Source organism: Crinia signifera, chromosome 19 (genome assembly GCF_055691185.1).
Source record: "Crinia signifera chromosome 19, ASM5569118v1, whole genome shotgun sequence".
Classification (NCBI taxonomy): domain Eukaryota; kingdom Metazoa; phylum Chordata; class Amphibia; order Anura; family Myobatrachidae; genus Crinia; species Crinia signifera.
In genome coordinates this window covers 15384372-15397502 of record NC_139226.1, presented here as the reverse complement: position 1 = coordinate 15397502, position 13131 = coordinate 15384372, and the positions used below count along the sequence as shown (strand labels likewise).

Below are 13131 nucleotides of genomic sequence, written 5' to 3'. Positions count from 1 at the left end.
ATTCAGGTCAGTTTGCACGGGGAGCGATGTTTTGTTACTGCGCTTGCGCATTTCTGCGCATTTGCATACTCGGGCTGCATTCACCCACTGCAAATACACGGATCGCTGGGTGCACGCACCCAGGACTGCGGGTGGGGGGCAGAGAGGGGCGACGATTGAATGATGTGGGCGTTCCCCTGCAGGCTGCGAATGGATGTCTATGCAAAACATCCATTCATAGCCAGTGCGAAGGAACTCGAACGGTCGTCCGGCGTGCCACCATTCGCAAGGCGGGGTTAGATTGACTCATAAGGATACGTATATGCATCCGAACGAATCAACCTGAATAACCCCCTATAACAGGCATGTCCAAAGTCAGGCCCGGGGGGGCAGGCTGGGGGACATACAGTGAATGGGGGCAGGCTGGGGAATATACAGTGAAGGGGCAGGCTGGGGAATATACAGTGAAGGGGCAGGCTGGGGGACATACAGTGAAGGGGCAGGCTGGGGGACATACAGTGAATGGGGGCAGGCTGGGGAATATACAGTGAAGGGGCATGCTGGGGGAAATACAGTGAATGAGGGCGGGCTGGGGAATATACAGTGAAGGGGCAGGCTGGGGGACATACAGTGAATGGGGGTAGACTGGGGAATATACAGTGAAGGAGCAGGCTGGGGGACATACAGGGAATGGGGGCAGGCTGGGGGACATACAGTGAATGGGGGCAGGCTGGGGGACATACAGTGAATGGGGGCAGGCTGGGGAATATACAGTGAAGGGGCAGGCTGGGGGACATACAGTGAATGGGGACAGGCTGGGGGACATACAGTGAATGAGGGCGGGCTGGGGAATATACAGTGAAGGGGCAGCCTGGGGGACATACAGTGAATTAGGGCAGGCTGGGGAATATACAGTGAAGGGGCAGGCTGGGGGACATACAGTGAATGGGGGCAGGCTGGGGGACATACAGTGAATGGGGGCAGGCTGGAGAATATACAGTGAAGGGGCAGGCTGGGGGACATACAGTGAATTGGGGCAGGCTGGGGAATATACAGTGAAGGGGCAGGCTGGGGGACATACAGTGAAAGGGGGCAGGCTTGGGGACATACAGTGAAGGGGCAGGCTGGGGGACATACAGTGAATTTGGGCAGGCTGGGGGACATACAGTGAAGGGGCAGGCTGGGGGACATACAGTGAATTGGGGCAGGCTGGGGAATATACAGTGAAGGGGCAGGCTGGAGGACACACAGTGAATGGGGGCAAGCTGGGGAATTTACAGTGAAGGGGCATGCTGGGGGACATACAGTGAATGGGGCAGGCTGGGGGACATACAGTGAATGGGGGCAGGCTGGGGAATATACAGTGAAGGGGCAGGCTGGGGGACATACAGTGAATGGGGACAGGCTGGGGGACATACAGTGAATTAGGGCAGGCTGGGGAATATACAGTGAAGGGGCAGGCTGGGGGACATACAGTGAATGGGGGATGGCTGGGGGACATACAGTGAATGGGGGCAGGCTGGGGAATATACAGTGAAGGGGCAGGCTGGGGGACATACAGTGAATGGGGGCAGGCTGGGGGACAAACAGTGAAGGGGCAGGCTGGGGGACATACAGTGAATTGGGGCAGGCTGGGGGACATACAGTGAAGGGGCAGCCTGGGGGACATACAGTGAATGGGGGCAGGCTGGGGAATATACAGTGAATTGGGGCAGAGTGGGGGACATAAAGTGAATTAGGGCAGGCTGGGGAATATACAGTGAAGGGGCAGGCTGGGGGACATACAGTGAATTGGGGCAGGCTGGGGACATACAGTAAAGGGGCAGGCTGGGGGTCATACAGTGAATTGGGGCAGGCTGGGGAATATACAGTGAAGGGGCAGGCTGGAGGACACACAGTGAATGGGGGCAGGCTGGGGAATATACAGTGAAGGGGCAGGCTGGAGGACATACAGTGAATGGGGGCAGGCTGGGGGACATACAGTGAATGAGGGCAGGCTGGGGAATATACAGTGAAGGGGCAGGCTGGGGGACATACAGTGAATGGGGACAGGCTGGGGGACATACAGTGAATGAGGGTAGGCTGGGGAATGTATAGTGAAGGGACAGGCTGGGGGACATACAGTGAATGGGGGCAGGCTGGGGGACATACAGTGAATGAGGGCAGGCTGGGGAATATACAGTGAAGGGGCAGGCTGGGGGACATACAGTGAATGGGGACAGGCTGGGGGACATACAGTGAATGAGGGCAGGCTGGGGAATATGCAGTGAAGGGACAGGCTGGGGGAAATACAGTGAATTAGGGCAGGCTGGGGAATATACAGTGAAGGGGCAGGCTGGGGGACATACAGTGAAGTAGGGGAGGCTGGGGGACATACAGTGAATGGGGGCAGGCTGGGGAATATACAGTGAAGGGGCAGGCTGGGGGACATACAGTGAATGGGGGCAGGCTGGGGGGACATACAGTGAAGGGGCAGGCTGGGGGACATACAGTGAATTGGGGCAGGCTGGGGGACATACAGTGAAGGGGCAGGCTGGGGGATATACAGTGAATGGGGGCATGCTGGGGAATATACAGTGAAGGGGCAGGCTGGGGGACATACAATGAATGGGGGCAGAGTGGGGGACCATTCTGATGTGATTAATGATTCAAAGAATGTCAGGCTGAATGGTCGGCCCCCACACATTTACACTTCACCAAATCTGGCCCTCGTCGCAAAAAGTTTGGACACCCGTGCCCTATAAGTACTTAAAACATCAGCGCTGGCAAAAGGATAATAATTGATGATCTCTCCAAACCGGCATGTCTACGAACATTTCATTTATAAAACATATCAAAAAATACAATAAATAATTTTCACATAATACTCTTTGAAAAAGCTCACATTGGAGCGAAACGCGTTAGTGGATCCTGGCACCCGTGGAGAGGAGTTACTTTTTCCTGTGAAGTCCACCATTGTTGTCCCATACGCTTGTACTCACTGCCAATTCCGCCAGAGACATCGATTACACAGGCGGCCACTACACGGACACCGAGTTCTAGCTCTGCTGTTACCATCAACTGTGCAGCGGGTGCGAGACGCAGCACAGTACGCCCCACGGACACACCGCACTAGCCGGAGGTGAGACCACCCACTGCTGCGGGTGAGAGACGCAGCAGTACCGGACTGACATCACACTGCTGGTTTTCAGGTGGTTCTCTTACCCGGCAATTCATCTTGCATTCACCGCAAATTAGCAGGTAGCCACACTGGGGGCAGTGAACACTTCACGGAATCGTCCCTCAGTCTCCCTGCTTCTTTCCATCTTGCTACAAAGTATTTACTAGAGTCCGTGAGTACCACATATGTGGAAATATTATCCCTGCTAAATAACCAAATACGCTTGGAGACCGAGTAGTTTATTGGCAACCTGGTGGACAATCTATATTCATATATTCACATATGGAATTTGAATAAATCCCGGGGACATTCATTTTTATCTTATATAATTTTTATGCATATATATTTCGTATTATTTATTTCTATATATATTTTTGATCTTTTTTATTTATTTTCATTAATTATGTTATAGCTTGCATATAAACCAACAAAAATAGGTGGCCACCTAAATTATATGAGCATTGTCCATTTATCCATCTAATATTCAATAATATTTTATATTGTGTGAAAATTATTTATTGTATTTTTTGATATGTTTTATAAATGAGATTTTTTTTACAAATCATTAAAGGTACTCTTTACCTAGAAGGGCGCCCGTCGCGGGCATCGCGGGTACATTTATGTATGGCCGCGACGCGACCGACGCGATGCCCGCGATTTCCCATTGAAACCAATGTTAAACATGGAAATCTTGTCGGTCGCGTCGCGGCCGGCCATAAATGTACCCGCGATGCCCGCGACGCGATGCTCCCGATTTCCCATAGGAATCAATGTTAAAAGGCGCGATGGACCCGATTTTACTGTTAAATGGCTCAATCCACCCGATTTGGCCATAGGAATCAATGTTAAATGGGCCACAGAGCCCATTAACCCTTAAATGTCCCCCCAAATTTTTAACGCCACCCCACGATCCACGCCAACCCGAAGCGTGGCGAGCGCAGCGAGCCCGCGAGGGGCGGCGGTACGCGTCCTCCGACCTTTTCATGCCCTACTATCCACTAGGGCGTGGTGTGAGAATATAATAGTGTGGCGAGCGCAGCGAGCCACCGCGCCCGAAGCGTGGCGAGCGCAGCGAGCCCCGCGAGGGGACGCGGATACCTTCACAGGTAGACGCGTCCCCTCGCGGGCTTCACAGGTGTCCGCCTCGCCACGGACACCTGTGAAGCACGCGAGGGGACGCGCATAACTGTGAAGGTATCCGCGTCCCCTCGCGGGGCTCGCTGCGCTCGCCACGCTTCGGGCTCGGTGGCTCGCTGCGCTCGCCACACTATTATATTCTCACACCATGCCCTAGTGGATAGTAGGGCATGAAAAGGTCGGAGGACGCGTACCGCCGCCCCTCGCGGGCTCGCTGCGCTCGCCACGCTTCGGGTTGGCGTGGATCGTGGGGTGGCGTTAAAAATTTGGGGGGACATTTAAGGGTTAATTTGGCCTATTTGGCCCCAAATCGGGTCCATTGAGGCATTTAACAGTAAAATCGCGGTCAATCTGCCGTTTTAACATTGTTCCCTATGGGAAAATCGCGGTGATCGCGGTCATCGCGGGCATCGCGGCCATCCCGATTTACCCGCGATGCCCGCGATGACCGCGATGACCGCGATTTTTACCCCCGACGACCGCGATTTCAATCGCTGGCGCCCTTCTAGGTAAAGAGTACCTCATTAAATAATAATTTATTAAAAATTGTGTGGAACGGTGACTCAGCAATATTGCACTCTATACAGACAAAAGCGCAGACACTGGGATTTTTATCTCTCTTTGTTGTTCTATAGAAGGTAAACCCACATCTGTGTGGGGTAGTTTCCTTCTAACTAGGTGTGATCGCACAGTTACACCACCCCGTCTGCAGCTGAAATCATACCAGGGAGTTTCTATTTTCATTTTTATTATTTATAAAAAAAAAAAAAATTCATATATTCACATTAAATGATACACAGCGCCTAAAATAGGAGGGTAACCTCAAGGAAGTTATGTCTACAAACATAATTAATAATGACAGCACGTTACCACGTTACTCAAGCCCCCCCCCCCTCCAATACACAACAACTGTTTTATTTTGAACTTTCCTATATTGATATTTGTTATAAACATCTCCCTAAACATCTGTATTTTAAGTTGTTTTATTTAATATTCAAGTTCCAGCGGACAATCCCAATAAGAATGGCGTGAGATGCAAGTCCTGTTTTGATCTGACAGAGCAACCATGCGAGTCCGATGAGTACATGGATTGTCTTGGAGCAGAGAACAAGTGCATCTCCCAGGTTTCAGCGGTAAAAGGTAATTTCAGATACATCATCCCTGCTTACCCTGCTCAGGATCCACTCAAAATATTGACAGTTAGGATCCTGACAGTCAGAGCAGTCAGGATCCTGGAAATAATTATGGCCCTCTTGATCCCACCTACTGGAAGATTACTACACTAGCAACAAGGCTGGTGTCACACAACCTTTTTTTCTTTGCCGACAAATAAGAGGATCCTGTGATATAGAAATGTGGTTCTTACGGTACAGCTCTGCGATTATACCGGCTGTCTGAAGATGACCCATGATCACATGCTGTGTCTTCAGGTGGCGCAGCAGCGGACCACAAAAGCCTCCTGTGGCATTAGCGAATATTAGCATAGCTGTGCAGTATTATTCATATTGTTGTTATTTGGACATATCCAGATCTATTCTTACCTTTTGAGACTCTCAGGATCAGGATGCGCAATGCTCCAACCACACCTGCCATTGTACTTATATATGATTTGATGGTGTGAACAATGGCAGAATCTAAAAATGCACCAAACACACTTATTGGGGGAAATTTACTAAAGGAAATTTGTAAAAAAATAGGTGTATTTGTATCCAGAAATACACTTATTTTTGACATTTACTATCCCGAAAATACGGCAATTCGTAGTCGTATTGATGTGCTATCAATACCAATACGAATTGCCGTATTTTCGGGATAGTAAATGTCAAAAATAAGTGTATTTCTGGATACAAATACACCTATTTTTTACAAATTTCCTTTAGTAAATTTCCCCCATAGTGGCTAGGGGCGCTTTTTGGAGCGCGTCTTAGTCCTTGCACATTTGGACACACAGGGAAGATCTTTGTAGCTGCATTAAAGAGGCAACAGCGGCAAATGTCTGTGTATGACTCAGGCAGTGATGCGAGTATAAAAAATGTGTTAGTGGTACTGTGCTGCGCGCCGAAAATGGGCGTGGTTAGGGTCGTGGTTAGGGGCGTGTCATATGGCACAAGGGGGAGTGGCTACATGACAAAACTTTAGAACACGATGACATTTCTGTTTGGGCTTGTGCATTGCATCCTGAACACAAAATGTAGTGGCCAGACAAACCATAAATAGGGATATTGCACACCGAAGGCGCGCGGCAAAAATCTACACAGTACTGCCTGTTACATGTCACACACCCAATACATATTACCCATGCCATAATGCTCATTACACATTATGCCACACTACGTAATGCCCATTACACATGCCACACACCGTAATACCTATTACATATAATGCCACACACCGTAATACCCATTACACGTTATATACCAAACACCATTATGCCACGCACTGTAATGCCCATTACATATAATACCACACACCGTAATGCCCATTACATATAATAACACATGCTGTAATGCTCACTACATAATATGCCACATAAGTGTCGCTTATCTACATGCTCGTTGCTATGGGTTTCATGCTCAATGCCAGGGGTTTAAATGTTTCATGTTTGATGCCAGGGGTCACATGCTTTCTGCCAGGGACTGCATGCTGTTTGCCAGGGGTCACATGCTTTGCCAGGGCTTGCATGCAAATGCCAGATGACAGCAGCTTGTCGCTGTAAGGAAGCTAGCTTAGGCCCAAACATCACTGACAGGACATGCTGGGATCCGTAGTTCCACAGGGGACCCTAGGAGATTACACATCCGTTTTGCGGGTCTGTCCGCGTTATGTATTTTTTTTTTTTTTACTTTGCAAGTGTGCAGCTTAAACGGTGGCCTCCTCCGGATAGTTTTCGGGGGGGGGAGGGGCTTGACTTCCTGTAATGCGCAGTAATTAGCCTTTACCCTCGCCTTAAACCGCCACACACTTCACTCCACTGTGCCTCACACCTCACTCCAATGTGCCTCAGAACTCACACAAATGAGCCACTTTCTTTGCCCTGATGATCTCACCTCGCTAATGTGCCTCACACCACGCGCCAACTGTGCCTCACACCTTCCCACACAGCTCCAAAATAGCCTCCCACCTCCAAGAAAAATGCATCCCACAAGACAACCTAGGAACAACAAGTTTACCTAGGAACAAACCATTACAATCACCTTATAGTTTTATTTTTAAAATGCCCCAACACTGTATATCATCTGCAATACTTGCCAAATTATTCCTTGGCTGAGCAGAGCGCCTCAGCTTATATAGAAAGCAATGAAAGGAAACTCCGCGAGACTACAAGCCGGCAGAGTTTTCTTTTCAACAGAAATGCAAAACTTTATTCATACATACACCGGACACAATGCGGAGGCGAACATGGGATGTCAGCGCACCCAGGACCATCTTAACAACATTATGGGCCCCCGGGCAAAGCAGGCCAGTGGGGCCGCTAATTACACAATGTATGTCAAATATAATAAAGGCCCTTACTGCTCAATTTAGGGGCTGCTGTCTGCCAGACACTCAGTCAGGGGCTGGCTGGCAACTTTTACCCTGGGAGGCAAATGCATGAAATTGGCACTGGGAACAGTAAAATGGCCAAGCATACAGATCCCCATTCAGGACAAGCAGAATTAAAAGCATTTGTAGCACCTTGCCACTTATGAGTAAAGGGGAATAATTGGGATGTAATGGGACACATATAAAGTTCAGTTGGGATGTGTCGTGTATGTGTGACACGTGTATACACACACATCCTCCCCCCTTACACACACACACACACACACCCATTATATATACACAATATAGCTACCAACCCCCACACACTCCTTATGCCAATTACATCCCCAATTCACTTATATACATAAATGCCACCCACACACCCCTTTTTTGCTATATAAAAATCCTCATCATCTACCCCCTAACCCCACAAACACATATATTTGGAGATCATGAGGCCACACACATAATGAGGCCATGCAGTTTTTACTTACTTGTTTGGGCTTTATATGTGACTGGAGGATGTTCCTCCAGGATTTATATTTTGGGTCATGAAGCAGCATTCTTCAACTGCAGAGCTCTCTCGCTGCGGGGCCCATGGCAGGAGGTGGAGCCGGCAGTCATCAGGCACATGTACGGAAGCCGGGCACCGCTGGGGCTCTTTGCACGCTAGAATCGGGACAGGACACTCACTGCTCTGAGACTATAGAGCAGAGCAGAAGTTGGAAGCAGGGACGCCGCCGCCGCGTCCCTGCTTCATTGTCATTGGTGCGGCCGCCACGTCCCCTCCCACACTCCCAGTATTGCTCTGCGGTAGACCCGCAGACAACGGGGTGGGCAGCGGCACCAGCAGAGTTATTAGGGAGGTGCGTGCCGCTCAATGGTACAAGTTAGGGGATGTGGGGTGGTACGGCGTACCGGGCAACATATTTTTTAATGGTATGCCGTACCACGCCGTACCACCTTACTTGCACCACTGCACACACCGTAATACCTATTACAAATAATACCACACACTGTAATGCCCATTACAAGTTATATACCAAACACCATTATGCCACGCACTGTAATGCCCATTACATATAATAACACAGGCTGTAATGCTCACTACATAATATGCCAGCTATTACTGTGCAGCTTACATACAGACCACACTGTTATGTGACTGCCAACAGTGGTTGCATAGATAGATACTGAGTATGTCCGCAGTGCCCCCTAGCCCTTCACATCAGCTTGGTCGCTCGGTACGCTCCAGGCCCTAATATGCTGTGCTCCATGCCTGCGCCCTGGCCCTGCCCTGGGATGTGATGCTCCATGCTGCTCCAGCCTTGCTCCGGCGCTTCTGCGTCTCCAGGAGACGGGGACAGTTTGAATCTCGTACCTGTGCTAGATGCCGACCTCCCATTGGTGAGAGAGGACACCATGTGACCCTGTCTGGAGGCACTGACTGGGCTTGGCTTCCGAGCTACAGTGCAGTCAGCCTGCCAGTGCTGCCTGTGTGCTCCGCTCTCCTACTCTCAGCGGGAATGCAGCGCAGCGGTGAAGACACCGGCTGGGTGGGGTAAGGTGCGGCAGAGCTTTCCGCTCTCCTCCTCTCAGCACCGCCAGGAGGGGATGCGGGGTGGTACAGTGTACCGGAAACATATTTTTTAATGGTACGCCGTAACACGCCGTACCCCCTTACTTGCACCACTGGACTCAGGCCTTATCTTTAATAAATGGGGCTTATTCTGATCACCCCCCTGTTCCGATGTTTGGGGCTCTGTGCGTGGCATTACACACACATGTGCAGGTCCCCTTTCCGAACGGCTTCAGCAACTTGCATAGTCGCTGAGGAATTCGCAAGGATCGGGGTCGCCCATAGGAACCTCTCTGGCACTCGGTAAGCTGTGAGGACCGAGTCAGCCAGCCCCATTATGCCTTTCATTACACAGTCATATGGTAAAACCCCACTGGCACTAGGTATGCATAACTGCAGTCACTGTGTATAGTGCATCACACTTACTTTCCTCCGGCTGGTCATGGGTAAGGCACAGGTACCAGGGGGTCCCCTGAATAATCAGGAGTTTAATTACAGTTGCATTGTGGGAATGGACTACAGGTGTACAGGCCCTCTCATAAAACAGCAATAAACTGTTTATTTAACATATAGCAGGGATGAAGCAGGGAAAACTTCTGAACACTCTCCTCCAGCACACAGCATAATGGTTACATCAGGTCACTTATCACGCCGTCTCCTCCAGCACATTATTCGTATCGGTTACATCAGTTACATCAAGGCACCTCCTCCAGCACATTACTTAATTGCAGCGGCATAAATATGGCGAACAACAGCAGTTCATACCAGGGCATCCTGGGACCAGTAGTGCTACAGTGTACACATCACAGGTTACTGTCTTTTTAATACATAACAAGGACTCTTGTCAATGGGGGGCTACTCAGCATGCCGCGTGGCTTCGACCACTCACCCAGATACGTCCTCTCCTGAGACTCACACCTGGCACTCTTCTAGGGCACCTCTACAGGTGGGCATCACCCTCTCACTGGATTCTGAGTACTGCTGCTCTCACACTGCGATCTCTCTCTCTCTGTTAGGTGCCTTGCTGGGACTGGCAGCACTCCCCACATGTGCTGTGAGAGGCTCTCACTGAGACTACATTCCCCTCATATTTCTCTGCAGAAAAGCACCCACATGTGCTGCTGCTCTCTCCATAGAAGGGGTGCAACTCATGACTGCTGTTTCCAAAGCTGGGGACCATGGAAATGACAGTTAGCCACTCCATGGCCCCAGCAACCATCCATACACCTTCTCCTTCACTCCAAACTTGTGCTGAATCTGCTACTTGCTAGGGATGATTCGAAATCATCGATGGTTCATGGCCGATGACGAATACTTTTGCCATCGATGGGGGGGAGAAACGATGTTTTGCTTTATTTATTTTTTTCAAAGTGCTGGGACACGGTGCATAGCTCCGCCTCCCGACACCCACGAAGCCCTGCCCCCGTGTTTTGATTGGCCCACAGGCCAATCGATCAAACACAATGGATGACCATTGATATAAAAGAATATCGATGGTCATCCATTGCATAGAATAGCACTATCGATGGCCAGTTGCAGAATTGTCATCGATGGCAATAGCAACGATGGCCATCCCTACTACTTTCTAACTTACACTTCCTGTCTTCCCCCTCTGCAGGAGGCTTACATGTGATCACTGCCTGATCTCCAAACTTCTCCCAATCAGTGCACAGGAAATAGCCCTAGCTATGTATGATACAACTAAATGGTATTAACTCTTGCAGTACAAGGGTATTACATTTGCATAATGGATTCTTTTGCTTGCCCAAGCAGGACAAGGAGGCGGCGTTTTCATGTCTGTACGTGGCTGCACCACCGAGGATCTGTGCAATCTTCCCCAAGGAGAGCAGAAATTTGGGCAGTTTACAGTCGAAGGGCGATCAACCTGCACGGATGGAGGTTCCGGACTCCGCCATAACGTCTTGTTGCTGCTTATGTCAGTCAGTCTGCTTGTGAAGTTCATGTGATCACGTTACCTTACCAATCAATTGCTACATTTATCTACAAGTTTGTGCCAGTATTAAAGGGAAAGTATAACATATAGCACTGATTACAGCACTAGAACCTACTATCATGGGAAATCTTAATCTGTAAATAGCATCCTATTATATAAAAGGCTAAATCCTCCTCACCTCTGAGGTGCGAGCAGGTAAACGCCACCCCCTACGAACGCAGCCCCCCACCGTCAAGCGAATCCCCGCACTAGCATGCGATCGGATGTGCACGACGAATTGGGAGAGGGCTCTGCGTCATGTGATGTCGGCCATCCGCCCCCGAGGAAGCATGGGCACGCCTGCCCTGCAGGGGATGGCTCAGCGTTTCGGTGGGCCACGCCGAACGTTTTTTGTGGGCACGCCCATAAAATGCTGTTCGGTCCCCCTGTGTCCGCCCACTGCCTGTGCATCATGTCGCGAAGGCCATTGGGGGGTGTATAACTCGCCAAAGAGTGTTCGCTCGGGGGTTTGCACGTGTGCGTATTCGAGCATGCACAAACCCCCAACATTGGCAGGGGGTGAGTTTGGACCAAACCAATCTGAATTGCCCCCAGAGTATGGAGGTAGGAGCAGATAAGATCTGAGCCGTCATTTTCACATTTCTTACCAAATGACGCACACAAAAAAAAATTGGGGGCTCCCCATAGAATGATCTCGGCTTCTGAGTAAAGTGGGTGGTCTATTGATTAATGATACGTTAAATCCCGATATCATGGTGGCGCCATCTGCTGTACGATACCGTTATTACAGCTTTGATCAGTGTGCTGTGAAGGCCACCGGGACGCAACCCCTTGTATTCACATTGGAACACTTCCTTTTTTCCCCCTACAAATATTTATACGTGTGCTCTGAACACATTTATTAACTAATATTTGCATAACACCTACACAGCTCTTTACAGGGAAAATCTCATCATTTCCATCAGTCCCTGCATTTCATTATGTCCGCAGCCTATTAATCTATCAGTACAATTTAGAGTGTGGGAGAACACGGGGGAACCCAGTGGAAATCCAAACAGAGAGAATCCACTCAGATACAACCATCAGTGCAAACACAAGACCCAAGAGATGACGCATCAATGCTAACCTCAGTGCATCTGTGCTGCTCGCACAGTGGAGGGTTAAGGTGTTAGGGTTAGGCCACAGGGGAGTATTAGGGGGAAGGGGGGCGGTTAGTACAGTATACTTACCTACCCCCTGTTGGGATTCCCTCCATTGAGATGTCGCTATCTGTATTCTGACCACCGCCATCCCCACTGCCGGTCGTCTGTATGTCACCCTACCAATAGTCAGCACTATCTTTTATTGTCCAATAGTCCTTGTGCTCTCCAGCGTACTCAAACACCACCACATTCACTGCAAAGACAGGTGACACCCGACAGAGCTACGTTTGATAAAACCACTTACACATTTATCCCTGTGTGTTTTTCCTTTATTGACATTTTCCTGTTTTGCTATTGCTGAAATAATGTGTTGTTGGCAAAATATAATTTTATATATTCTATTATGTTTTTTATGTATTAAATAAAGCTATTTTATTCAAGCTTTCACTTGTCATTGAAAGAGTATTGTGGATCCATTGCTTGTGCCAGAGTAATCCGGCCCCCCAGGGGCATAACTAGATATTCGTAGGCCCCATAGCAAAAGTTTGTAAGGGCCCCCTATTTAGCAACTGATGGTGATAAATGTATGTAAATCATATTACTTAGATGGTAAAGTTGGGCCCCCTTCTGCTCTGGGCCCCATAGCAGCTGCACCCCT

General features: G+C 49.4%; 1 protein-coding gene across 2 annotated transcripts in view; it reads left to right on the top strand.

The window, feature by feature from the left end:
• LOC146042173 (phospholipase A2 inhibitor gamma subunit B-like) overlaps positions 1-12920 on the top strand; it is a 42368-nt gene extending 29448 nt beyond the window's left edge. Inside the window, exons 4-5 of one of the 2 annotated variants that reach the window (XM_083162098.1) lie at positions 5276-5416; positions 11148-12920. In XM_083162098.1, the coding sequence (XP_083018224.1) occupies positions 5276-5416; positions 11148-11344 (338 nt within the window). In that variant the 3' untranslated portion in view covers positions 11345-12920. The remainder of the gene's footprint in view (positions 1-5275; positions 5417-11147) is intronic. The other variant, XM_083162099.1, reaches the window with a different exon arrangement.
• The last annotated feature ends 211 nt before the right edge of the window (positions 12921-13131 follow it).